The sequence below is a fragment of the Sciurus carolinensis genome, chromosome 8 (genome assembly GCF_902686445.1).
Source record: "Sciurus carolinensis chromosome 8, mSciCar1.2, whole genome shotgun sequence".
In the NCBI taxonomy this organism is placed as follows: Eukaryota; Metazoa; Chordata; class Mammalia; order Rodentia; family Sciuridae; genus Sciurus; species Sciurus carolinensis.
In genome coordinates, this window is record NC_062220.1 from 143,155,407 (window position 1) to 143,182,238 (window position 26,832).

General features: G+C 48.3%; 1 protein-coding gene across 1 annotated transcript in view; it reads right to left on the reverse strand.

Annotated features, from left to right (window-relative positions):
* The window catches only part of Ankle2 (ankyrin repeat and LEM domain containing 2), a 31,203-nt gene extending 4,371 nt beyond the window's left edge, over window positions 1-26,832 (reverse strand). Inside the window, exons 1-10 of the mRNA XM_047561481.1 lie at window positions 26,415-26,832; window positions 21,156-21,629; window positions 18,812-19,018; window positions 17,637-17,830; window positions 17,348-17,536; window positions 14,446-14,568; window positions 10,602-10,668; window positions 3,211-3,383; window positions 2,051-2,157; window positions 816-982 (exon numbers count right to left, since the gene is read on the reverse strand). Of these exons, the coding sequence (XP_047417437.1) occupies window positions 816-982; window positions 2,051-2,157; window positions 3,211-3,383; window positions 10,602-10,668; window positions 14,446-14,568; window positions 17,348-17,536; window positions 17,637-17,830; window positions 18,812-19,018; window positions 21,156-21,629; window positions 26,415-26,595 (1,882 nt within the window). The 5' untranslated portion in view covers window positions 26,596-26,832. The remainder of the gene's footprint in view (window positions 1-815; window positions 983-2,050; window positions 2,158-3,210; window positions 3,384-10,601; window positions 10,669-14,445; window positions 14,569-17,347; window positions 17,537-17,636; window positions 17,831-18,811; window positions 19,019-21,155; window positions 21,630-26,414) is intronic.

Genomic DNA, 26,832 nt, shown 5'->3' on the forward strand with positions numbered 1-26,832 from the left:
CCACAGCTGCATGGGAGGCCCCACTGACTGTCCCCACCGTTGACACGTCATTCATCACTCTTGGAAGCACAGGACAGAACAGTATTCAGCCAAGCCGGCCAGGGCACGCGGCCATTCCCTCTCCTTGTAAGAGACTGGGCCAAGCAGACCGCCACCTGCAGACCGGACGGCAGGGCCTTCTCCTGCCGCGTCTCCACCTGTGAGGGCGCCACCCCACGCGGGTGCCTTAAAGGTCTGTGTGCTCACTAAAGAGAGGCACGCTTTTGTTTCCATTGGAAAATTTCTTCTTTGTCCATTTCATTTTTGAGGTATTTTAAAACTTTTCTCTAATATTTAAAGAATGTTTTACTGGGACTGAACCTGGGACCCCCTGCAAGCTAAGCATGTCCTCCACCCCAAGCTATATGCAAACCCGACTTCTGTGCTGACATTGTTGCTGATGTCTGGGCCACTCTGTGCCCTGGTGTCTGGTAAGCGGGCCAGCATTCTGCAATGTGTCCAACTGGTCTTTTCCCTAGAGTTATGCAATCTGCATAAGGATAAAACTATGTTTAGAAAAACTACCTAAGAAACACCAAATCTAAAACTTCAGGCACTATTCTGTTTTGGAAAAGCAGCTCAGAGGGAAGCGTCCCTTGACTCCATAAGGACAAGAACCAGGGTGCACTGCTTGGTGCGATGGCATGTTTTAACATACACCTGCACACAAGATACCCTGACGAGAGCCGGAGGAAAGCGCTCATCTTCACGATACAGACACAAGGGACAGATGGACACTCCCCGAGGGGCTGCAGCCTCCCAGTGTGCTTGCTCACCAGAGGCTGGGGCTTGGTCTTGGGGACAGGCCTCGTTTCTGCCCGTTTCCTGCTGAGCAAGATACTCCTCCAGTCTCTGCAGGCCCTCCTGGGAAGACAGGTTCACAAAACAGCCCAGAAATTCCCAGTATTCAACCCAGGGATACCCCAGCTCATGAGCTAGCTCCCTGTAAAAAATAAAACACAAGTATACCGGTTGAGAAACAGAAAAAGCACTCAGAGAACGAAATGCACAGAATAGCTGCCTAATGTCCAAGGTGCCAAAACCAGTGTCTATGGTCAGGACATGCCCTTGTGCTAGCCCTGGTCTGGGGAGCAGTGTGGGGTGGAGTGCTCACTACTATGCACAACACCATGGGTCCACTGCCTGGTACTGGGGCAGGCTATGTGTATTTTATCCTAAACTTAGGACTAAAATTAATTTTGCATTTTCTAGCACTTCTCCACCTGGGTGAGACCCAGCAGTGTCCCTCAAGGGATGGAGTGGACCAAACAGTCCAAAGCCCCGGGTGCCCTCACACTACCACACTTCACAGCAAGAGCCCACCAACACATACGCTTTTTTTTAGCCAGGTACATAAAATCTAGAGGTCCTTTGCAGGTTCAAGCTGTAAACTTCAAGTTGGGCGCTTATTTTGAAAAAAGGTTCTCAACAATCCGATGAAGTTTTATTTAATTACACCTTAATTTAGCTTTGCTGTTGTATGAGTCACTTCATGTGTTTTAAACAGAAGGCATTTAATTCTGCTTTTTTTTTTTCCCAAAGGCAACACTATGCACAGAGTTCCTTATACAAAATGTTAAGATCTCACAGAAAAGTTGTAGGATTGCTCAAAGACTGGGAAGGGGCTGTTTTATGGTTCTGCAAAGCAAACTGGAGCATGTATAACATTTGCAGTTTTGCCTTCTTTTTGGAGGTACTAGGAACTGAACCCAGGAGTGTCCTACCACTGAGCTGCACCCCCAATCCATGTTTTTTTGAGATAGGGTCACTAAGGTGTTGACGCTAGCCTTTAACTTGTGATCCTCCTGCTTCAGCCTCCCAAGTCCCTGGAATTACAGGCGTACACCATGGCATCTGGTTCTGCAACATATTTGGCCTTGATGAAAAGACTCTAATAGCTCCCAGAAAGTGTCCTCTGGAAGCAGCCAGAGTCAGACTCCTGCTGTCAATCAGCACACCACCACCAGCACACGCACTGCACCACCTGCAGCCTGGTGGGGCTCCCAAGTACCTTCCCACTCTCTCAACGCCTCTTTCCGGGTCAGATTTCCTGACACTGTAGAAGAAGCCTGCTTTCTCTCGAGGTGGAGTTTTCCAGAGTCTTCGAAAATCTTCTGCCTGTGAAGAGAAAAAGTGTGGTCACTCCACGCCTTGGCTGTTCACCTGGAAACTGAGAGCCACTGTCATGTAGACCCCACAGCCATCTCCACAGCTGTGCCCAGACCCTCCAGTGCCTGCAGCCACAAGGCTGCCTGTTTTGCAGCCAGGAGAAGCCCCCTGCCTACAGTTGGCCCTGACAGAGGGGCCTTGCTCCTACTCTGGTTGGGGCTGCAGGGTTGGACCTGGCCCGAGGGCGAGGCCAGTCCTGAGGTCAGCAGGCCTGCGGAGCTGCCCTTCCCAGTGCATGTCTTCCTGTCACACAAGAAGACAACAGACACTGTCTCCTGAGTCACTTTCACTAGAGCTCTGATTAATTCAGCTCATCTAACTCTTCATGGAGACATTTTTAAAACAGTTGCAAACAACTAATTAGAAAGGTTTATTTATTTATTTTGAGGCAGTGTTTTACTAAGTTGTCTGGTTGGGCTCTCAGGTGTCCCCCAAGCAGCTGGGATTACAGGCCTGCACCACCACATGGCTTATTTAGAAAGTTTTTAACAAGAGATTACATACACGTCAGTGCAGGAAATTTCACTGGAGAAAGAACTACCGGTGGTGTCTGCCCTTTGACGGCAACGTCACTTGTCAGGGACTCACCTGCACATCGGGAACACAGGTATAAACCAGCAGCCTCCAGCAAAGGGGCAATGGGAGGGAAAGCCAGGAGCTCGAGCTCTGGGGGCAAAGGGTGTGAGTTCAACAGGGAGAAGGTGGGACTCCCTGACACACACCGGGCAGCTGCACCAGCCTGGCACAGCAGCATGAGCTGGAAGGCCCAGCGACAGGAAGAACCACCCTGGATGGTGCAGGAGGGCTGGCCAGGTAGACCCTGCCGTACGGAGAGACGGGCTCACAGTACACACCCCGCTGACAGGCGAGCCTCGTCATCACCTGTAGTTAACAAATTCAGACAGGACTCTGGGCTCCACAGGCCTAGGTCCCTACAACCAAGTCAAAGAACAGCTGGAGCAGGCAGCACTGCGAATGGCGACAACCAGAACAGCAGTTCACCTTGGACGGACTCAGGGGCCCTGCGAAGGCTCTCAGGGTCAGCACAGGTTCTCTGGGGTCACCTCCACAGTGGCTGGTGTGTGAGGCCTCAGCTGTCTGGTCTGAGGACCACAGCTCCCCGATGACCGGAGAGGAAGTATCTTCTGCTCTCAGAAGAGGCACGTAGTAGTGACCTGAGGAGGAAACAGGCATCAGCCACAGGCTCCTGCTTGCCGGGCCTGACAGAGGGACCAGGTCCACGTGCGCTCTGGCCAGGACATGGCAATGTAGTAGGGCTCTCATCCTCCTTGAGAAGTGGGTGGGGAGGGAGCCAGGTGAGTGTGCGGCAGGAGCTGGTTTCTCACCCCAGCCCTGAAGAGGAGGCAAGCAGGGCCCTGCCCATTGACCCAGAGGTCACCTGGGCACTTATTTATTTTAAATGCACATGATAGTTTTTGTGTCCTGCAGCTTTTTTCATTATAGAAGTATGAAATTTTCACATAGAATATACCAAAGACCACAGCAATTAAAATACTGTTTTTCAGACACTTGCTTTTCCTCCTCCTCGCTTTCCACTCTCTCTAGCGCGCACCCTTTCTCTTTCCCTCTCATTTTCTCTCTTACCCTGCAGGGAGACACACTGTTTGCTTAAGAAATTCCCTTATGTGATTTCCCGTGTCCGGCGTGGTTTCCGTGGGATTCCTTACAATGGTGCCATGACTTGGGATGGGACCTTCCACTGTCTCTTAAGCGAGTGGAACCCCATCCGACGCCCCAGTGCCCCTGGACACGGCCCCACTTTCCACTCTGCCCAGACACTCTTGCACCAGACTTCAGGTTGGTGAGTCCTCTAGTCCGGTTCCCCTAGGTCGATTTATCCGGGACCCTCGAGGTGGCTGAGGGGTGGGGGTACCCCCAGCCACAACTTTTAGAGTTACGGCTGGTCCCTATGGTCGGTCTTATCTGCCGGGTGGATTCCTGATTTTATGGTGGAGATTCTCTTAGGGTTGAGGCTCATCTCGTGCTTGCGCACTCACACTCGAAAAACCCTGATATCAGGTCCTCAACTATTCTCGGCTTTTGCCCGGCACACACATTGGTGCTTGTGTGATGACACAATCAATGTGCTGCCCCTCATCTCCAGCCCAGTACTCTGGCCTTGGGACGCCCTGGCCACAGACTCGGCTGTATCAGTCCCCACCATGGGATCTGGGTCCTCCAATCTGGCAGATTCAACACTGGGAACCCTTCGCCTGACGCCCGGTACTTAAAGCTTCAAAATCCGTTTGTGTAATGCCACACTGCTTCCGTGAGCGAGCGGGCAGATGGAAAGGGATTCCTTATCTTCAAGTCTCTTCTTTCTTGCTTCTTGGCTCTTCCCGCAGGCTCAAGCGCCTCCAGACTCTGCTTCTCCGTCTTCCCCTGCTCCCCCATGTAATATAAGCAGCCCCATCCCCACAAGTAGTGGGAGATAATTGTTTGACAATTTTCTGCATCCAAACCTAAATTAATTACTAACCAGGAAAAAGGGTTAAAAGGACCTAAGCAACAAGTTTCTGCTAGAATATTTTAGCCCCTTTTGGATTCAGATCTCAGTCAAGGCTTACATTGAAATGTAAATGGAGGAAGGGCAGTGGGAGACCAGCCTCAAACCCAAGGGAAAAAAAGTGTCCATTTTAAATTTCTCCTGGGCTACAACTCAGAATACTTTTCTCCCTTTCACCTTTTCTCTCCTTCTCATTTTCTCATGCTATAATTAATGACCATTATCATTTTTCTTCTAGGACTTTTGTTTTTCTTAAATGCTATATTTTTGAGCTCACAATTTTGATCCTACATACCTAGGTTAATAATTTTTGATCAGTTCTTTTTATCCAACTCTAGAGTTACTTTTGAACATCCGTTACATTGCAATGGAGATAAGCATTACAAGGCCTTTGCTTTTGTGTTAAATACAAGCACGCATAAAAATTAAAATTTTAAAAATGGATCCAAATATTTTTAATTCATGTGATTTAAAGAGGTTCAATTTAAATTGGGTAAATTAATAGAAGTAAAATATCTTTAAAATTAACTCACAAGTCTCTAGGTGGTCACACTAATAAAATATTGATGTTTATAAAATTCTAACATCAATTTTTCTAGGACTTTTCTTCAACAGGAAAGAGACGACAAATACTGTTGGTACACTTGTCTGATATCTTGGTTTTTTACAATAAGATGAGTGAATTAGAGTCGACATGTATGGGATTACTCAAATGTGTTTGTTAGAGACATCTAATTAATTTACAAAGTTATTCCATGAAGTAACATAGTTATTATTCTTTGTATATTAAATGCGTTCATATTTTCCAGGTATACAAGTCCTTAAAGCAGAAAATTTATCAAGCTGTTATTCTCCAAATTAAACTTGTCTGTAATGGTAAACCTATCATTTAATGTTCTATTATAGGACCTGTCACCAATAGGGTATATATAAAATTTGTTAAATGTATTTCTAAAAGTTATTGAGAGCCTGATTTGTTTAAAGGTTAAGCATGAAAGCATTTTACCACTTTGCCACACAAAAGGAAACTTAAAAGCTCTCTCAGCCTTTCTTTAATTCATGTTTTAGATATAATGTTAAATTGTTAACTAATGTTCATATAGAATCAGGAGTCAATATATACAAACTTCTTAAAACGACATTTAAGAAAGAGTGTAATGCGCAGTAGCAAAAAATGGGACAACAGTGATTGAGACTGGGGTCTCTGATGACCTCATGACTGTGGCATGCCTGGTGCCTGGGAGTGCTCCTGTGCAGGGGCACAAGATGCCTAACTGCTGTGGCAGTACATTGATTTCAGGCACACAGCTCTTGGGCAGGAAGGAATTCTTTTGCTAGATAACCAGTGTTTCTTCTCTGGTTCCTGCCCACCTTACAGTAACTTTGGAACCTAACATTGCACATAAATAAAGATTGCTGACATAACTCTTTAGATTCCACATTTCCATCAGAGGTCAGCGCTCCATCTGACCTCAGCTTAATCTTCAAAATCTGTGTTTATAACCCTTTATTTTCTAATACTCCTTTGCTCCTCATTGAACTTGAGAATTTGGTCATGCTGGTCATGGCAAAAGAGGAAAAATTAGCTTCAGGATTAGAACATTTTACCTAAGATTTGTGAAAAGTCCCGCCTTACCTGAGATAAGGCTCTGCCTCACAACCCTGCTGCATGTCAGAATGGCTCCAAAGTAAGCCAGACTTTAACTCATTTAAAGTTGTGTTCAAAAGTTTGACGTTTGTTGTAAAGATTACTGTGATCTCAAATGGAAACTCAGCCAAAATTCAAGATAGCTATTGCACAAACTGAATGTTTTACTGTTGGTGATTCCATTTTGTATTTTCCTTATAAACTCTGTTGCCTGATCAATATTTTGCAGAAGTACTGCTTCAAGAGCAAACACCGTAAATTAACTGGGAATAGTAAGCCATCAGCTATAGGACAGATAATGTAAACCCCAATTAGATAAAAGGTGGTAAATAACTGTAAAGTCATAGACATTGATGTTAAAGCCCAGTACTATTACTTTATGACTGGTGAGACTGACTTGCTTAATGGTTAAGATCAAACTTAGAGATTGAGATTAAATACAGAGGTCAAGAAAAGTCCATATTTGGGTCTTGCCCTCAAAGTCAGCCCGAACCCAGGGAACAAGAGGACTTCTCTAAGGAGGTCTGCAGCTCTGGGTCACACAACCTCCTGATCAAAGAGATTGATGAGGCCACTAGAGAATGAAAAGCCACTCAGTGCAACTGCTGCAGAGGAGGGTCAAGGAAAAAGGGAGACATCCCTGGCTTTCAAGGGAAGCCACCTCATCGAGGAGACTAACCAATGGCACTAACGAAGCTAAGAAGCTGCTCTTAAGTTCTCTATGAGTGACCCCTGTGGCAACTCAGCTGACTCTTTAATAGACAGGAATAGGTAACTTTGACCAACTTGATCTTAAACACCCAGCAAAACAGTTAAAACCAAAATATAGCCATTCTTGGGCATTTAAAAGAAATAATACTTAAATGTAACTTAAGATGTACACTTGTGTTAGTCCACTAGAAGAGAAACTGCCAGAGCCAGAAGTTTTAGTCAGTTTAAAGCCTACAAACACAGGTAGGCTTAATCTATGTTTTCTAGAAACAGAAGTATAAAGATCTCTACTAAATGTTGTGTTTACATTCCTGATAACCTGGACAACATTTGGGATGTTAAAGTTCCCAAATAAAGGCCTTGCTCTCCAGCCTTTGCTAGGCCTTGTTATGGGAACGACTTCTCAGTTCTTCCACCCCCTGGTGAGGGATTACTGATTTCTGTCATCTTTATGATATGCATTGGCATGTTCCAGATTCTGCAACATTTACTTTGTACTAATCTCATTTCAGTACTCATGTCTTTTTGTTCTTCTCTCATAGAAGCACCCACCCCCAGAAGCCTTTACAACCTGCTCTTCCCCAACCGGATTTCTACCATGGACCCCTCGATTGACCCGATTTCTAAAAAGGGAACTCCAAACTGCTTGCCCCACGCTGCCCCCTTCCAGCTCGAAGAAGCCAGAGCAGTCATCGACCCACTTTCCCTACAGCAAAGGAGTTCCTAAAATTAGAGGGGTGAATGAAGCCAGAATTGGGGACAGGCAGTTAGTGTAGAAATAGGGAATCAGTCAAATCCAGGAAATGAAGTCCATGAAAACCATGTGCCTCTGGAAGTCTTGAAGACTGCCCCTGGGAGAATGGACTTTTTACATCTCACCTGCAAAACCAGCCCCAGTCACTTAGGCAGAAAGGAGAGAGAAGGCTGTGGAAAGAAGTGGAGAGCAAAAGACTTTCGTATAAAAACAGAAATGGGGAATGTAATGTATAAAGCTGGTCCCCCGCCCATTCCGTTGCAGTCAGTTTCCCCGCCTCCCAACCACTTGTCAATCTGTGAACATCCTAGCTAGCTATTGGTTCATCAGTCAGCTTGCAAGTATCCTTCTCCGTTATTGGTCCCCTGTTAGCCCGGCGGAATTCAACCGCCATCTTTCCCTTCTTTTTCTCTCCTACACACTTGCTTTTTCTCCTCCTCGCTTTCCACTCCCTCTTGCGTGCGCCCTTTCTCTTTTCCTCTCATTTTCTCTCTTACCCTGCAGGGAGACACTCTGTTTGCTTAATAAATTCCCTTATGTGAAAAAAAAAAAAAAAAAAAAAAAAAGGAAATACTGTATTTCATATTTGAATATCTAAGATCAGGATATATCATGCATGTACTTCACAAGTAACTGACAGGTCTTTCTCTTTTAGTGCACACGAAATAGTGGGGTTTTTTAGGGGGAAAGTACATGGTAAAATTTACCTATAGCTTAACTACTTGTAAAATACTAATTTTATTTTGGGGGCATAATTCAAGTCCTTTAAAAATTTTGGATGTAGGATGTTTTGGTGATGGGAATCAAACTCAGGGTCTTGCTAGGTACACACTCTACCACTGAGCTACTCTCTCAGTTCAAAATGTTTATCTACAGGGTTGGGGTTGTAGCTTGGTGCGAGGTCTTGTATTCTGTCTGGCATCAGAGGAAAGAAAAATTTTATGTAGGACTGGGGGTGCAGCTTGATGGTATAGCACTTTCCTAGGATGTGTGAGGCACTGGGTTTGATCCTTAGCATCTCATAAAAAATAAAGGTATTGTGTCCATTTACAGCTAAAAAGAAAAGAAAAGAAAGAAAAAGAAAAATTATTATCTACAAAACTTGATTTGTGCCCAAAGTGGTGGCCACACCTGTGATCCCAGCTACTTGGGAGGCTGAAGCAGGAGGATTACAAGTTCCAGGCCAGCCTGAGCAATTTAGCAAGGCCCTGTCTCAAAATAAGGAATAAACTGAAAGCACTGGGGAGGCTCAGTCAGGGGTGAGGCACCCAGGGCCCCACCCCGTACCACGGTGGGGTTGGGCCCAGGCCTCCTCCATCTCTCTCTACAAGTGGCACAGGGGCAGTGTGAGACAGCACAGTCCATCTGTAGCATGCTCTCTGGAGTGAGAATCTAGAAAGCCACAACCTGGCCAGCGAGGCTGACCAACACCTGAGCTTTGCAGGAGGCCCTCAGCAGGACCAAGGAAGATATGTGGGGACTCTGAAGGGCTGGGCAGCAAAGCACAATTTTCTCCTTAGAAAACAACTGGATAAGATCTTAGGGCTGACGGTTTTATGGTCTCCAACAGGAAAGGTGTTAGTAAACAGTAACTATCTCACTGCTCTAACAGAGTAAGGCTAGTGTTGAGGCTGCAAGGCCTTTCTGTCAGGGTGGCTAAAATGCCAGAGGTCAGTCAGTCAGTTCAGCTCTTTAAGATGTTCTGCAACACACCTGAGGCCTCTGGTATGCCCAGTTGGCCCAGGGAGGCACCTCTGTTGCTGCCACCACACACTGGGTCCATTTCCTGTACATACAGGAACATACACAGAAAGTATGATCAGCGTAAATTCCCAGGACTGGAGGAGATCAGAGGACAAGTGGTCCAGTTCTTTGAGGTTGGCACCTATTTCTACAAAAGACCAGACAGTGAAATTGGGCTGTGTAGGCCACACTGTCACCGAGCTGGGAAAGTGCCCAGAGACAAAATGTTAAGGGATGGCAATGGCTGTGTGCCCAAAAACAGGAAAAGCAGGCATACACAGGTGTCAGCAAGCTGCAACCTCACCCAACAAGCAAACCTCCAGACTGGTTACAGACTGCAAAGGAAAGGCGCTTCCCGGGCATCTTCTGAGGGAGACAGCGGCCTCCTGAAGTCAGCCTCTCCCCACCCATCAGCCCACGGATCACCAGCACAGGCATCACGGCTGCAGCTGCTCGCCAGAGGTGGCGGCTGCGAGAGCAGACTGGCAGCTCCCAGCCCGCAGAGGGACTGCCCACGGCGCCATGACACTCACCCTTAAACACTGCGCATTCTGTCCTGTAAGATGCTTCGTGAGAGCTCAGGGGACAGAGTAAGAGAACGGACCCTAGGAATATGGGTCGATTTTTATTTTTTTTCAAGACAGGGTTCTGGTCTTGAAAGGGTGAGTCAACAGGACAGCAGGTCCCCATGCAGACCCTCCTAGAAACAAACCAGCCAACAAAAGCCAAACCCATCCACCCGACCAGGAGGGAGCATGTGGTCACATGAGACCCACGGGGACAAGGGAGAGGCCATGTGCCGCAATCAGTGACAGGCACATCACAGAGCACTCTGGAAATGAGCTCAAAGAACAGACACAAAAGACAAGTGGTGGAAAAGGTTGGAGGCTCCTGAAGAGGCCTCTGAGGGGAGGGCCCAGCTCCACTCTCCGGAGCACAGGAAGGCTGCACTGCTGACCTGAACACAGGACTGCCAGCTCAGGCTCCCTCGGCCTCGGTCCCAGACTTACCCTTGAGGTACTCTCTGATCCGCTCTTTCAGTTGTGCAGGCTTATTTTTGCTTCGTTCACAAATCACCTATTTAAACAAAACAGTAAGTGAACACTAAAGCTCCTTTTGTTACAATGCTTCCTTGTAGATGGGACATAAGGCTGTTACTTTACTTACTTACATGTGGTGCCCAGGATCCAACCCAGGGCCTCACATGTGCTAGGCACTCTACCACTGCATCCTCAGCCATGACTCTTTTTTTGGTAGATGGACACAATACCTTTATTTTGTTTGTTTAGTTTTATTACATGGTGCTGGGGATTGAACCCAGTGCCTCATGTATGCTAGGCAAGCACTCTACCACTGAGCCATAACCCAGGCCCCCTTACCCATAACTTCTTAAAAACAAGTTTTAAAGTCAACAAAATAGGATGAGATCTTAATGCTAAAAATTTCATGAAGTTCACACTTAAAAATATGTGCACTCTGTCCTTTAACACACTTTTATAAAAGTTTAAGGGGACAGAGCACTCCAGGAATATGGGTAGATTTTTATTTTCTTTGTGCAACTCCCCATTTTTCTATTTTATGCAAGGAAAGGAAAACTTAGACGTGTGCTACACCACGGGGATGGCGGTGTGGCTCAGCAGCAAGGGTCTGCCTTACACTCTGGGCCTAGCACTGAAACCCCGGGCTCAATCCCAGAACCACAGGGCAGTGCACTGCAGGTACGAGCAGCACCTGTGGTGCCCTCCCCTCCTCCATGCCTGGGAGTGTCCGCTGCAGAGCCCAGCTTATGCAGAGCACTACGCAACATGGAATGCAGGCCTATTTCTGCAACGAGGAAGCCAACTCGGAGCCCTGGGAGAATGACAGCAGCACAGATACTCTCGCTGGACACAACAGAAAACCCACAGCCTTTTTGTCTGTCTCTTCTTCTGCAGTACTGGGGACTGAGCCCGAGGGTGCTCCACCACTGAACTACACCCCCAGCACATTTTATTTTTCACTTTGAGACAGGGTCTCACTAAGTTGCTGAAGCTGGCCCTGAACTTATGGTCCTCTTGCCTTAACCTCCAGAGTAGCTGGGATCACAGTCGTTGCCACCATACCAGGTCCTATAGTCTTCAAATAAAAGGAAAGAAGGAACCACAAAACTATCAGCCTGAGAGAAGCAAACTAAACCTGTCAATGCAGCTAAGTACTTTTAAGTCTATAACTAATTCTACATGGAAGTAAAATGCTTTAAAAATGTCATGAGTTAGGCTGGGGACACAGTGCCAAGGTAGAAAGTACCTGCTTACAACATATGCAGCCCTGGGTTCCAGATCCCCAGTACAGGGGATGGGAGGGGGTTCAAACAAATAAACATGAGTTTTAAGCTGGTTACCAAATAGCATTTTATACTGAATACAGAAAAACATACACAAAATCGAGTCATATGCATAATAATGATAATTTCTAAGCTATAGAATTTTCTGTAAAAAAAAAAAATTTTTTGGTACTGGGGATTGAACCCAGTGGTGATCAACCACAGAGCCGCATTTTATTTAGAGACAGGGTCTCACTGAGTTGCTTAGTGCCTTGCCAAATTGCTGAGGCTGGTTTTGAACTTGCGATCCTCCTACCTCAGCCTCCTGAGCTGATGGGATCACAGGCCTGAGCCACCATGCCCAGTTCTTTTTTTCTTAAACATGTATTCTAAACTCTACAAAAAGTGGGCATTGGGTTGGGGTTGTGGCTCAGTGGTAGAGTGCTTGCCTTGCACATGTGAGGCACTGGATTTGATCCTTAGCACCACATGAAAATAAATAAAAAGGTATTGTGTCCATCGATAACTAAAAAACAAAACAAAACAAAACAAAAAAGTGGGCATTACTAACATAATAACAGCAATTTAAGGACCTGGGGAAGGCACTACCAGGTTTCATTTCTAAATGGTAGCGCAGATCAGCTAACAGCTACAGGGCGTGACCTCTCGCTGGTCTTTCTGTTCTCCTAAGTTCCAATTCCCTCTTTCATTTCAAGGGCACAAGGTGCAGAGCACCATGTTTTGCTCAATACTAAGGATCACGAAGAAGCCTGCTTCACAAAGCTTGAATGCATCATGTGAGGATACGAGAGGGTTTAGCCAAGTGCCTGGTGCACACCCAACTGAACACATCGATTCCTTTCAGCAGCACCACCACCATCATCACCATGGTCCTCACCACCATCATCACCACCACCACCACCATCATCACCACCACCACCACCATCATCACCATGGTCCTCACCACCATCATCACCACTATCACCACCATCATCACCACTATCACCACCATCATCACCACCACCATCTCAACATCACCATCATCACCATGGACCTCACCACCATCATCACCACCACCACCACCATCATCACCACCACCACCACTATCATCATCACCACCACCACCACCACCACCATCATCACCATGGTCCTCACCACCATCATCACCACCACCACCATCATCATCACCACTATCACCACCATCATCACCATGGTCCTCACCACCATCATCACCACTATCACCACCATCATCACCACCATCACCACCATCATCACCACTATCACCACCATCATCACCACCACCATCTCAACACCACCATCATCACCATGGTCCTCACCACCATCATCACCACCACCACCACCATCATCACCACTATCACCACCATCATCACCACCACCATCTCAACATCACCATCATCACCATGGTCCTCACCACCATCAACACCACCATCATCACCATGGTCCTCACCACTACCATCACCATTATCAACATCACCATTATCACTACGGTCCTCAAAACCATCACCATCACCAAAACCATCACCATTATCACTATGGTCCTCAACACCATCACCATCACCACAACCATCACCACCATCATCATCATGATAATGACCATCACCACTATCATCACCAACATCACCACCATCATCACAACCATCACCACCATCACCATTATCATCATCACCACTGCCATTTGCATTCACTCTGAACTTGGTCAACTAATGACTTCAGAGACAGAATATGGCCAGGCATGGTGGCACACACCTGTAATCTCAGCAATTTGGAAGACTGAGGCAGGACGCCTCCCAAGTTTGAAGTCAGTCTCAGCAACTTAGTGAGCTCCTGTCTCAAAATTAAAAGAAAAAGAACTATGTATGTACGTAGGTAGTTAAGGGACCCTAGGCTCAATTCCCAGAGAAAGAAAGAAAGGAAGGAGGGGAGGGAAGGAGACGTGGAAAAAAAGAGAGAGAGAAGGAATATGACAAATGACTGTTAAATGTGTGGAACAACTGACCAAATCAACAAACTGGGTCAGCTTTCCTCCCTGGCTCTAGGGAGGAATGGCCTTCAGAGTGCACCTCGCTCAGCAGTGTCTGAAGAGCTCCCAGAGGCCGACACTCATGCTTACTTCACTGCAGCTGTGGTCACAGAACGCAAATCTATGTGTTTTATTTTATTCAACACTGGAGTCTGAACCCGGGGGTGCTCAATCATTGAGCTGCATCCCCAGCCCTTTTTATTTTTTATTTCGAGACAGTGTCTCACCAAGTTGCTGAGGCTGGCTTTGAACTTGCCATCCTCTTGCCTCAGCCTCCTGAGCTACTGGGATTATGTGTGAGCAACCACACCAGACCCTTTTCTATTTTTAATTTATTTTTTATGTATGTTTTTATTTTGACACATCTCCCTAAATTGCTCAGGCCAGTCTTGAATTTGTTATCCCCTGCTTCAGTCTCTGGGTCACTGGGACTACAGGTGGACACCAACACACCCAGATTGTATTTTCATTTCTGGCACTACAGAGTAATTGTGTTTTAAGAATTACTTACATCTTCAGGTGTTTTTCCATATTTATTCCTTGGGTTTTTCACAATCAAAGGATGTGAAGAAAGTACATTGACCACGTCCACATTCCCAAACTTACAAGCAAAGTGCAAAGGTGTATCATAGCCCTGTAAGAAGTGCAGAGAAGTATAATTATTCAGCTTTTTAATACAGTTGTTAGGTGAAATAGGTATTACAAAAAAAAAAAAAAGCCTCAAAACCAGAGACCACAAAAGATGTCACCCTTGAAGTTGACAAGCACTTGGCATGCTAGCATACACACCCACCCTATGCCAGATCTTGAGCCAGGAAGGCATGACCAGATTAGAGCAAGGCCCATGGAGTGTCCTACACTCAAGGACAGCTGTCCGCTGGAGGACTCCACAGGAAACAGTCTCTCTTACTACTGCCTCCAGGCCACTGAGCATGGCCACGCCTCTTGAGGCTCCGATGCCGCTGTGGTGGAAGCCAGGCTCCCATCGCCCCTGCCCTCTCACAGCTCCACGGCCCCCACCTCTTATCTCTAGGCACTTTTTAGGTCACCCACAGGTCAGCAGGCCTAGGACTAGCAGGATGCCCCAACTGAGGTGCACAAGGCCAAGCGTCTCCCCGCACCCTTCTGGGATGTGCAGAGGAAGCTCTAGAAGCAGCAAACGCACACCTCTCCAGACCCTGCATCACCAGAGGTCAGCGCTGGCTCTGAAGCGTCAGTCCCCATCGCCCCCAAGAACACCAGGCCCTTGCTTCTGGCACGGGATGTGGGAGGCTCCTGGGCCTCACTCCCTGCACACACCCAGCTTCTGTCTCTGGACGTGAGACCTGAGAGATCTGAGAAGAGCAAACATCCTCTGTCAGCTCCACACAGACTCCTCAAGGGCACTTCATTTATTACAAAGGTCAGGACGACTGCGCAGTCCTCACCAGCACCTCTCCACACACCCTGTCCCCTGCTGGAGAGTCCTCTGGTCCTCGTGGCACCCTGTCTTCTTGGTGGGAACTAGCCTGCTTTCTCAGTCGAGGACCAGAGCCACAGACCCTCCACCCTCTGCCACTGCCACCCAGTGCTGGTCCTGCAGCAGCCAGTCAGCGGGTGAGCACACAGGGTCCCAGAAACAGCTGAGGGTTGGTGCCACGCTGCACCCTCCCGACCGCTGGGCCTCTCTTGGTTCACACCTACCCCAGAACACTTGGTTCCAGGATCCCTCGCTTCAGCCACACTCTCATCCATACCCCTCACCTCTGCCACACAACAGGACAGTCCCTCTTGCTGCCTTCCAAGGAGCTGGGCATGACGGGACCACACAGACTCTCTAATCTGCTCCACGCTCCACGCACCGGATCCCCAGCTCTCCCCTTGCCCTGTCAGCTACTGCAGCTACATGCTCTCCCCACATCTTGTGACCCACTGAGCCCTGCATGTTACCGCCATGTCCCCAGTGAGCTGCTTGCTCACAGACTCATGACTTTCTGAATAATCAGGCATTTCCTACTTTTAGGGTCATGCTAAAAGACTGCGCCCTGAAACATCTAATTTCAATACTCAACAAGCTAACTTTCTTGGTAAACTATGAAATAATTTCTTACCTTTTTTTTTTTTTTTGGTATTAGGCATTGAACCCAGGGGTGCTTAACCACTGAGCCACACCCCAGCCCTTTTTATTTTTTATTTTGAGACAGGGTATCACTAAGTTGCTTAGGGCCTTGCTAAGTTGCTGAGACTGGCCTTGAACTTGTGATCCCCCTGCCTCAGCCTCCCTAGTCATTGGGATTATTACCATGTGCCACCACGGCTTGCTCTTACTATTAGTTGTAACACAGATAAAAAATTTTCTATGAGTTTTGCATAACCCTTAACAAACAAACAGGTAGCTCAGCACACACCTATGACCCTAGCTACCTAGGAGGCTGAAACAGAAGGATCACCAAGTCCAAGGTCAGCCTCAGCAACTTAGGAAAATTCTGTCCCAAAATAAAATTAAATTAAATTAAAAGGGCTGGAGTGTAATTCAGTGGCACAATGCTTGTGTGGAATCCTGGGTTTGATTCCTAATATCACAAATAAAAAAAACTAACAGGTATTTTCTGTAGGACACAGTCCAATCATACTGTGAAGATTTGCTTGTGGATGGCACTACCCAGACACGATGCCACTGCTCAGTTTACTCCTAGTCCAACACACTTTTGTCCTACCCATTCTTTCCTGTTCCATGTTTACTACTGCTTTTTTGGTAACTATCTATGATATTGTGACTTGGAGTAGTCCCCGATGGCCTCATGAGATTGGTCCTCCCCAAAAGACACCAGAACCTTTGGATGCTAAGTCCTTATATAAAACAGCACACACTTTAAACAATCGCTACTCACTTGTGATACCCAAGGCGATGTAAACACATTACCAGCTGTCACGCTGCATCGCTCCGGGAACAGCAACAGGGGAGAGTCTGCACAAGGTGTACTTCTGCCGCTCTAACCCCGACACTCCCGCCACCAGGCTTTGCTGAGTTACAGCCTCTAGCCTACCACTGGAGTTCTCACGTAGATAAACTCATTTCAAGAACTCTCCTTACACTTTACAGGGTCAGCAGAATTTGTGCCTTTGGAATTTTTTGACCCTACAGGAAATACTCCTCACATAACATTCAGTGAGAACGCAGAGGACACACACAGGACACTAGAACACAAGGCCGGAAAACTCCCTTCACTCCATGGCAGGCACACTCGGCCATGCCACCGCCTGCCTCTGGGAGGCTCCTGTGGGAAGGGCCTTGCTTTCACAACCACACCTCCTAAGTACCTGTGTCAAAGAGCTTGCTCACTCTCCAAGGCCCAGCACACTGGTGCAGTGCAGAAAGACAGGGAGCGTCACACGGGGGAGTGCAAGTCTACCTGAGGCTGAAGAGCACTCACCGCTTTGTCTGGGGTGTTCAGATACAGGTCCACGATGTAGCGGACGCGCTTCTGCAGCATGCTCTGGTCGTCGTCGGGGTACATGAGCCGCATGAACTCGGGGTTTTCCAGCGTCTCCAACGTCAGCTGGCAGACAGAAGCCTGATTCTCTTTGGCAGCAACATGCATGACATTGTACCTACACCCTTCCTGAAAGAAAACTCCATGTTGCCAGCCCCATCCACGTCACACGGTCTTGGTCACAAGCGCAGTGACCACACGGCAGGAGGGAAGATGAATGCTCGCTCACCTGCACAATGGTGGGGTTGTCTCCTGAGCCAATCAGATACCGGGGGTTGCTCCAGACGAGGTCAGAGAAGGTGTCCTCTTCCCCCTTCTCCACAGCTTTCCGCAGCTTGGCAGTGAGGTCCTGTGTGCGGGGGTTTTTGTAACTGTTGGCTCGCTCCTTGTTCACTGTTTCTGAGTCAGATAAGCACAGACCATCTGCCATCGGGACACACAAGCGAAGGACCCTTACTCACCACACCTCCTCACCAGTCTGCTGTGCCGACGCGCAACCTCCCAGGCAGCGTGGCAGCCCCCAGGAGAGCCGGGCGAGGAGCAAGGTCAGCTGTGGGTGCTCTGCCCTCAGCCAGGAGTGGCCCTGTGAGGGAGGCACCACACAGCGCACTCTGGACACACAGTGAATGATGAACAGGTCAGCCTGGCAGGTGGAGTGGGATCAGCATCCTTGCACTGCTGTGATCTCCGGCTCGCAACAATTCCCGTAAAGGGGGCCCCATGTGTGGTTTCCATGGGTCTAATCACAATACCTGAGATGGTCCAAAGTGACTTCCTTCAGCTGAACTTTCACAACTGTGAGGAAGGGATTGTGTAAGGCTAAGCAAGGTAACAGAGAAGGGGCAGCAGACAGGTCCTGGACCGAAGTTGCCCTCCCTGACAGGGCTACTTCGCTCCACAATACAGCCAGTGGGGAAGCCCAGACAAATGCACAGGAGAGAGGACCAAAGCCAAGGAGGGAATGAGAGCTGAGGCCAGGCCTCTCAAACAGATCCCATCTCTGAACAGGGCGTAGGTGGTCAGATTTCTGGCTCTCACAGGGGAGCCTGTCTTGTAGCTCCTAGAAGCAGGGGAAGCTTCAGATGGGTGTGCAGACTGATCTCAGCATTAGAGAGACCCTGAACCCAGCCCGCAGCAGATGGAGACAAGGGACAGAGGGGAGGGGCAACTGCACTCCTTTTGCCCAAGTCCTGGCTTGTCCACTCCAGACCCCAGGTTCTCAGTCCACTAGGCCTCCAGACCCCACCCTCCCTTCCCAAACCAAACCCTGAGACCCTCCCCCTTTGCTGCCCCACTGCAAGAGTCTCCGCTTACACCAGACTTCTCCCACAAATGGAAAGAGTAAGGTGCCCCAGAAAGAGGGCGAGAGTCATCTCAGGGGATCCTGACAGTAACATGGTTTACCTTTCAGCCCACCACTGCTGAAGAGCGGTGCTGCCCGCACGGGGGACAGCGGTGACGAGGCTCTGCTTGGAGAAGGGAAATAGTCACAAATCCCTTTAGCAAATTTCTCAGCATCTTCTCTGGTTGGAAAAGCTTTAAATCGGGACCCTTTGATCATTTTGACAGCTTGCAATGCCTCCTTTTTATCTTCATAAACATGGATCTTTTCTGGGTGGGAAAAGCAACAGGACAATTAGCAACAAGAAACCGGAGCTCTGTGGCTTGACTGCACCTTGGGCCAACAGTCGACTCAACGGTTGTTTCCAGTCTCCTGATTCATGCTCACATTCACAATTCAGACTTTTAATCTTGAAAGAGAGCCTTAGCTAGCAAAGAGAGCCAAACTAGTGAGTCTGATCATACATATCTGTATGAACCACATGATACTGTACACCTATCATGTAACTTCATACCCAAAGATACTACGTTGTTCCAAAATATGAACTTCACTACTAAAGATCTAAATTGAAGAATTTAAAAATTATGAAAATGACAGGGCCTAGTGGCACACACCTGCAATCCCAAGCAGCTCAGGAGGCTGAGGCAGGAGGATTACAAGTTCAAGGCCACCCTCAGCAACTTGGTGAGGTCCTAAGCAACTTAGCAAGAGCCTGTCTCAAAATAAAAATAAATACAAAGGGCTGGGGATGTGGCTCAGTGGTTAAGCACCCTTGAGTTCAATCCCTGGTGTTTAAAAAAAAAAATTGTGAAAACATCATCCAAAAATCTAAGAATTTGAATATAATTTTGGATGGAAAATGCATTTCTGAGCATGCCAAGAAACCATCTACAAAATGAAACCCAGGAAGGAAAAGGGAGCTGGGTGTGATGGTGCACACCTATAATCCCAGCAACCAGGAAGGCTGTGGCAAGAGGACCCTAAACTCAGGGCTAGAGTCAGCAACTCAGTAAGACCCTGTCTCAAATGAAAAAAAAGGGCTCGGGGTATAGCTCAGTATGAAGCACCTCTGGGATCAATCCCAAGAAAGAAAGGAAAAAATCAAAACCAAATCATGAAGAAAGGTATTCAGATTACATGAAAATATAGTTCTCTAGGGAAACTACCATAATCAAGTTTTGCACAAGACTATTATAAATATATAAAATACAAATGACAGATCAGGAGAAAAAACTCATGACCAATAAAACAGAAGAATGTCCACTGCTTGATGAAAATGGCCAACTTACTTGACAAGCAAACATCAAATACAAGTAGACTGCAACGTAAATAAGACAGGTTCCCTCAGAAACCATGGAATATTCAGGAGCATACAGTGTGGTTCAGTGTGGCATGCAGTGTAGCTGACTGAATGAAAACAAGACCCCATTTTCCATTTTTGAGACATAGCATAATGAATCTCAGAGGGCAGAAGCTTTCTAAGTTTCACAAACCCATACCTTCTGGCCTGCATTTATACTTCACATTTTTATTTAAAAAAAAAAAACAAATATATATATATATATGTGTGTGTGTATATATATATATATATATGTACATGCACATGCACATATATATAACACATATATATGTATGTTTATATTAAACATAAATTTATATATCAAAATATATGTTAGAAAGAGGTCAGATGCAACACAGGAAAGCAGTTCAGTGGTATGTCTATCAAGTAGATCTAGGTGGGGAGGAGAGAAATTTCACCTTTACCATGCATACTGTAAACATAATATATACATTATGAGGTTTTTTGCAAGCAACTTTTAAATAATCAGGATTAAAAATAAATAGAAAGTGCATAATGACCACTCTCAATGTTACTGTCTTCTTTCAAAACATCTGAGAGTTGAATAATATTCCATTCTACTCAAGGTGCAAAACAGATTTAACTAATATCCTATTCTTGGGTATCACCACAAATGACTGCATAATAATAACAACAACAATAGTGTGCAATTGGATGTTCCAATTAACACTGAGTTCTCGTTTTTTTCCAGTTATGTTTTGTTTAAAATAACTGTTCTTTCATGTTGAAAATTTAAACTCTTGTTGGCCATTTACATTCATTAACTTACAAGGCACTGAGGCTATAACAGGTTAAGAAAGCAGGGGAAGATGATGGATCCAAGTTCCTACCAAGAGGTAGCAAGCCAATTAGCACTTGTTAGTCAAGCACATCTCATAGAATCCTGTTTTCCTAACAATTAAAATCTTTTACACTGATTTGCAAAAAACTCAGGTAACATATGTTAACAATGGTTAATCTTGGGTGTTGAGGTTGTAGGGCAGTTTTTTTTTTTTTTAATCTGTAACTGAATTTTCAGGGCACCCCCATGACGATGGCCCCATTACCATTTCTCACTGGGCCGTCCTCATACACCGGGCACACTCCATAGTACAGGGATGGCTCCTTAGAGGGTGTCACTCTAGCCTGATGGGTGTCAATCCTGAGGGAGGCACTGAGGGGCTCTGGGTGTGCCTTGGATGCCACAGCTTCCTCCTCTGGGGGATTCAAGCCCACACTGTAACCAAATTCTCTGTCTTCACAAAAACTGGCCTGCAGAGTCGGGTTTCCTCCAGCAGATGGCAGAGTCCTCAGTGTGTCCTGGTTGAGTGCTGCGGCGGCTGTCCCCCTGAGGTCAGGAAGAGAGGAAGGCAGCACTCCACGTTGCTCTAGAAGAGCTTGAGCCAGTTTCTTTTCAAAAATGAACCTTGTGGTTGATGTAATGGGGCCACATTTCAATCCAGCTCTGATAACTTCTTCTCTGAGGTCATCTGGACTCAGGAGTTTTAACTGAGCCAACACAGCATCCATTGTCACATCACCTAGGTCCAAAATAACAAGTCAACTTGCTGGGCTGAGGGGTAGCTCAGTAGCAAAGTGCATGCTTAGCATGCTCTCAGTTCCTGAGTAGGTCCCACTTTTCACACAATGTGCCCTTAACTCTAAAGCTACCTTTTAAACTTGGGCTGACGGTCTGAGGGAGGTTTGGTCTCTGCAGGCAGGCAAGCCTCTACAGAACTGGACTGCCTTCCTTACTCCACCTGCCACAAGCCTGGGCAAGTCACTATGACACTTAGCCTCAGCTTCCTCACCTACAAAATGGTGTGACAATAACTCTGTCCTTAGGCTATAAGGAGAATATGATAAAGTAATGCATATGGTCTGTCCCACTGGATCTGACAGTGACAAATTAAATTTGTTTTAAAAAACACCAACTACAGTATTAAGATGTTAAGGAACATCGACTTAATCATTCAGAATGAGTACTTAACGTACTAGAGAGTCACAATAGAAACAAAATGTACAGCTACTGACATTCCTATTTAGAGACACAGGGGTCTGCTTCTATGTATAGAGAAACTCAGGAACTGGCTACCAAACAGGGTGAGGGGACCAGGTGGAAGGGAAGGTTTTTACTTTCAGAAACATGTCTGTGATTCTCACACTCAAGAATTAAGTAAACAGGGGGCTGGGGAGATAGCTCAGTCAGTAGAGTGCTTGCCTTGTAAGCACAAGGCCCTGGGTTCGATCCCCAGCACCCCCCCCCCCAAAAAAAAAAAAGAATTAAGTAAACAAATGAAAAGATGATGGAGATGCCCATATAGAACACAAACCAAATGAACCTAATACTGCAAATGGATAACGTGAGAGTGGGGGCAACCAACCCAGGTAACTCTTGAAGACAGCATGGTGGCCATGACCTCCAAAGACAAGCAGCACTGTGGCAATCAAGCACTCCAGCCAGGGGGTGTTCCACAGTGGTGTAGGGGACATTGTGGGACTATTTTATGTATACTTTGGAACAGACTGTGGCTGATGAGAGACAGGCTTCTTACTGACAGAGAAAGGGAGGGGTCAGTCAACCACTCCTGGAAGGGCCAGTGAGAAGGCACCCAAGGCTGTGCTAGCCATAGAGCCTTTCCAACACTCAAGAACAGCCACGGTGACAAGTGAAGGAAAGGGACTCTTCACTCATCAGACAGGTGGGGGCCACAGTTTGCTGACCCTTGGCTAGAATGACTCAGGGTTGCTACACTGGAATTGGAGGAAGCAGTATGACCTCACTGGTCTTGGACAAAGACATGAGAAATTGAGCTAGGTCTGTAGATTGGATGATAGTGACCCATAAGCGTTAATTTCCTGGTTTTCATATTTGTATGTGCTCATCTAAGACACTAACATTTAAGGAATCTAAATGTTATTTTCACTTTTTATTTTCAAATAATTGTAGACTCATAAGAAGTTACAGGAATCATACAGGAAGACCCTGTGGACCCATCACTCACCCAGCTTCTCCCTAAGGCTGACACTTTGCACAACTCCGGGGCATCAACGCCAGGAAACTGACCTCACCATCTCTGCAGGCACTGTTTTGTTTTTTTTTAAATGAGTCTTGGTGCAAAATTTCACGAAAGTCTACCACATGTATAGATTTGCGTATTACCACCATAAGAACCTGCCCCTCGATCACCAAGATCTCTCTCCTGGTGACATTCAGTCTTGCCCACTGTCCCAGGATCTGGCAACCAAGCTGCTCTCTATCACCAAGTATTGTACTTTAAGAATGTTACGTAACAGACCACATGGCAGAGACCTTCTGAGAGTGGCCTTCCTCACTCAGTACAACAGCCCTGAGGCCCACCCAGATCATGCAGTGGGCCCTGTTGAGGCCCACCCCTGGGTGTGAACATGCCAGTTTATTAAACCATTCGTCCCCTGAGGGACATCTGGGTTGTTTCTGGCCTTGGACAATTACAAATCACATATGGATTTTTATGTGAGAGGAAGTATTCAGTTCTCCAGGACAAATGTTCAGGAGTGCAGGGCAGGTTTAACTTTCTGGAGAAACTGCCAGTCTACCCCAGAGGAACCGTACTACTGAATACTCATCAGCAGCACAGGGGACCCAGCTTCTTAACATCTCTGCCATTTTGGAACTACCCATATTTTTTTATTTTAGCCATTCCACTATGTGTGTAGTGATATCTCATTTCAGATTTAACTAGTATTTCCCAACCAGCTAGCACCGCTGAACATCTTTACACAATTTGTACTATCTTTGTAGTTTTTATATACCAGATACACTTCAAAATGAAACACAGTTTAAAAACAACACACATGTTTCTGAAAGTAAAAACCTTCCCTTCCACCTGGTTCCCTCACCCTGACTGGTAGCCAGTTCCTGAGTTTCTCTATACATAGAAGCAGACCCCTGTGTCTCTAAGTAGGAATGTTAGTAGCTGTACATTTTATTTTTATTGTGACTCTCTAGCACATTAAGTACTCATTCTGAATGATTAAGTCCATGTTCCTTAACATCTTAATACTGTAGCTGGCGTTTTGTTTGTTTTTTTTTTTTTTGTTTGTTTGTTTTTTGGGTGCTGGGGTTCGAACCCAGGGCCTTGTGCTTACAAGGCAAGCACTCTACCGACTGAGCTATCTCCCCAGCCCCATAGCTGGCGTTTTAAAACAAATTTAATTTGTCACTGTCAGATCCAGTGGGACAGACTATGTGCATTACTTTATCACAAAAAAAAAAAAAAAAAAAAAAAAAACACACAAACTTTGAACTCCTTGTCCTCCTGCCTCAGTCTCTCCACTGCTGGGATTATAGATGTTCACCACTGCACCTGCACAATTTCCCTGCCCCCATTTTTTTTTTTAATTTAAAAAAAGACACTCAGACTCCCACCTCTTGGCTGTACACCCTACTACCCAGACATACTATTCTCTTCAGTATCTGGTTCCTGATCAGTCTGTGTCTTTGTGATAGTTTAGAGTGTAAATGGATAATCAGGGTTCCACTTATTAAAGATGCCCCTGATACCTCCTTAAGGGGATGAGAGAAGGTAAATTTCGACAGGATATAGGGCACTGGTTCCAGTGTCCACAGGCCTACATCCCATCTGGTTACTGCTCAGCAGGATCCTGACCCTCCTGGGGCCTCTTTCTTCAGTTGCAAAGCCAGTACCCGAGAAATAAAATTACCTCTCAGCACCCCTTTAGCCCTCTGGTTCTAAAGTGGCCTGTCATCAGCTATTTACTGACAAGTTTCTATCAGTACTTAAGCAATTCTTATCTTTCAGGAAGACATCAGACTTGGCTGGGGCAGCGTGTGCATGTGAGTAAAATGCGACCCTGATGAATGCAGAGTGCACAGCCTGGCTAGCACTGGATTGCAGGATAGGAGGCAGAGGCAAAGAAGTCATAAACACAGGCAGCAGGTCAAGAGGGCCAAGCGAGTGTTCCACTAAACAACCCCCAAGCCTGGTCGAGGACCTGACAGGAATGTCCAGTCTTATAGCTGACTACTGTGCATGCACTTAGGACTTGAGATTTCTCCAGATCTTCCCATGGAAAAGCAGATCAGGACCTGGCACAGCTTCCCCAACAGCTTCACTCCAGCACTGGGTAGTGCTGAACGAGAACTGGAGGCCGTCCACCCAGCTCTCACACCTGAGCCAGAGCCCGGGCCATCCACCCAGCTCTCACACCCGGTGAGCACCCGGGCCATCCACCAGCTCTCACACCCGGTGAGCACCCGGGCCGTCCACCAGCTCTCACACCCGGTGAGCACCCGGGCCGTCCACCAGCTCTCACACCCGGTGAGCACCCGGGCCGTCCACCAGCTCTCACACCCGGTGAGCACCCGGGCCGTCCACCCAGCTCTCACACCCGGTGAGCACCCGGGCCGTCCACCAGCTCTCACACCCGGTGAGCACCCGGGCCGTCCACCCAGCTCTCACACCTGGTGAGCACCCGGGCCGTCCACCCAGCTCTCACATCTGGTGAGCACCCGGGCTGTCCACCAGCTCTCACACCTGAATGAGCACCCGGGCCGTCCACCAGCTCTCACACCTGGTGAGCACCCAGGCGGTCCACCAGCTCTCACACCTGAGCCAGAGCCCGGGCCGTCCACCCAGCTCTCACACCTGGTGAGCACCCGGGCCATCCACCAGCTCTCACACCCGGTGAGCACCCGGGCCGTCCACCAGCTCTCACACCCGGTGAGCACCCGGGCCGTCCACCAGCTCTCACACCCGGTGAGCACCCGGGCCGTCCACCCAGCTCTCACACCCGGTGAGCACCCGGGCCGTCCACCAGCTCTCACACCTGGTGAGCACCCGGGCCGTCCACCCAGCTCTCACATCTGGTGAGCACCCGGGCCGTCCACCAGCTCTCACACCTGGTGCCTGAGCACGGTTGCTTCCCCAGCCCGCGACCCGACGCCCGCTATGGCTGCAGCAGGGGGCGAGAGGGATCGCCTCCCACCGGCCGGAGCCCGGCGCCACCGCGCCTTGTCAGGGCTGCTCCCCAACGTCCTAGGTCCCTCAGTTCGGGACCCCCACCCCGACAGGGCGTCCCACGCAGTACGTGGCCCCGGACCGCAGGCCCCCGTCCCGCGCCCGCATCCTGGTCCGGCTTCACGCTCGCAGCCTCGGAGGACCGGGGCCTCCAGTGGCCGCCCCGCCGCGCCCGCCTCGGCAAGGCCCAGGCCTCGCCGCCCCCCGGGACGCAGGGCCCCGCGCGTCGGCACGACGGGTCCCGCCCCGCGGGGAAGCGCCCGGTTCGCGCCGGCCGCCGTCCCACCGTCCGACGCGCCTCACCTGGGCCCGGGGCCGCGGCCGCGCAGGGCGGCGGGGCGGGGGTCGCGCCGGGGCCCAGGCCCCGCGGCCGCCTCTCCAGCCGTCGCACCAGCCAGCGCACGGCGAGGAGCAGCACCGAGGCGCCCAGCAGCTCCCAGGCCAGCGCCGCCCACTCGGCCGCCGCCAGCCGCGGCCACAGCATCGCCGCCGCCCGGCCGAGCCGCGCGGGTCCTGCGGCGCCGCCTTAGCGCCCGGCGGCGCCGCGCCGAGTTAGGTCCCCGGCTGCCCGCACCCCGCCTGCGCCGCGCTGCTCCGGGAGGCGGGCGGGCTGCGCGCGGCCGGCGGCTCCCGCGCAGGGCGGCTGGAGCCGGGTGGCGGCCCCAGCACCGGTGGCCGCGGGACCTGACTCGGGCCGCGGCGCGGGCCTGACTCGGGCAGT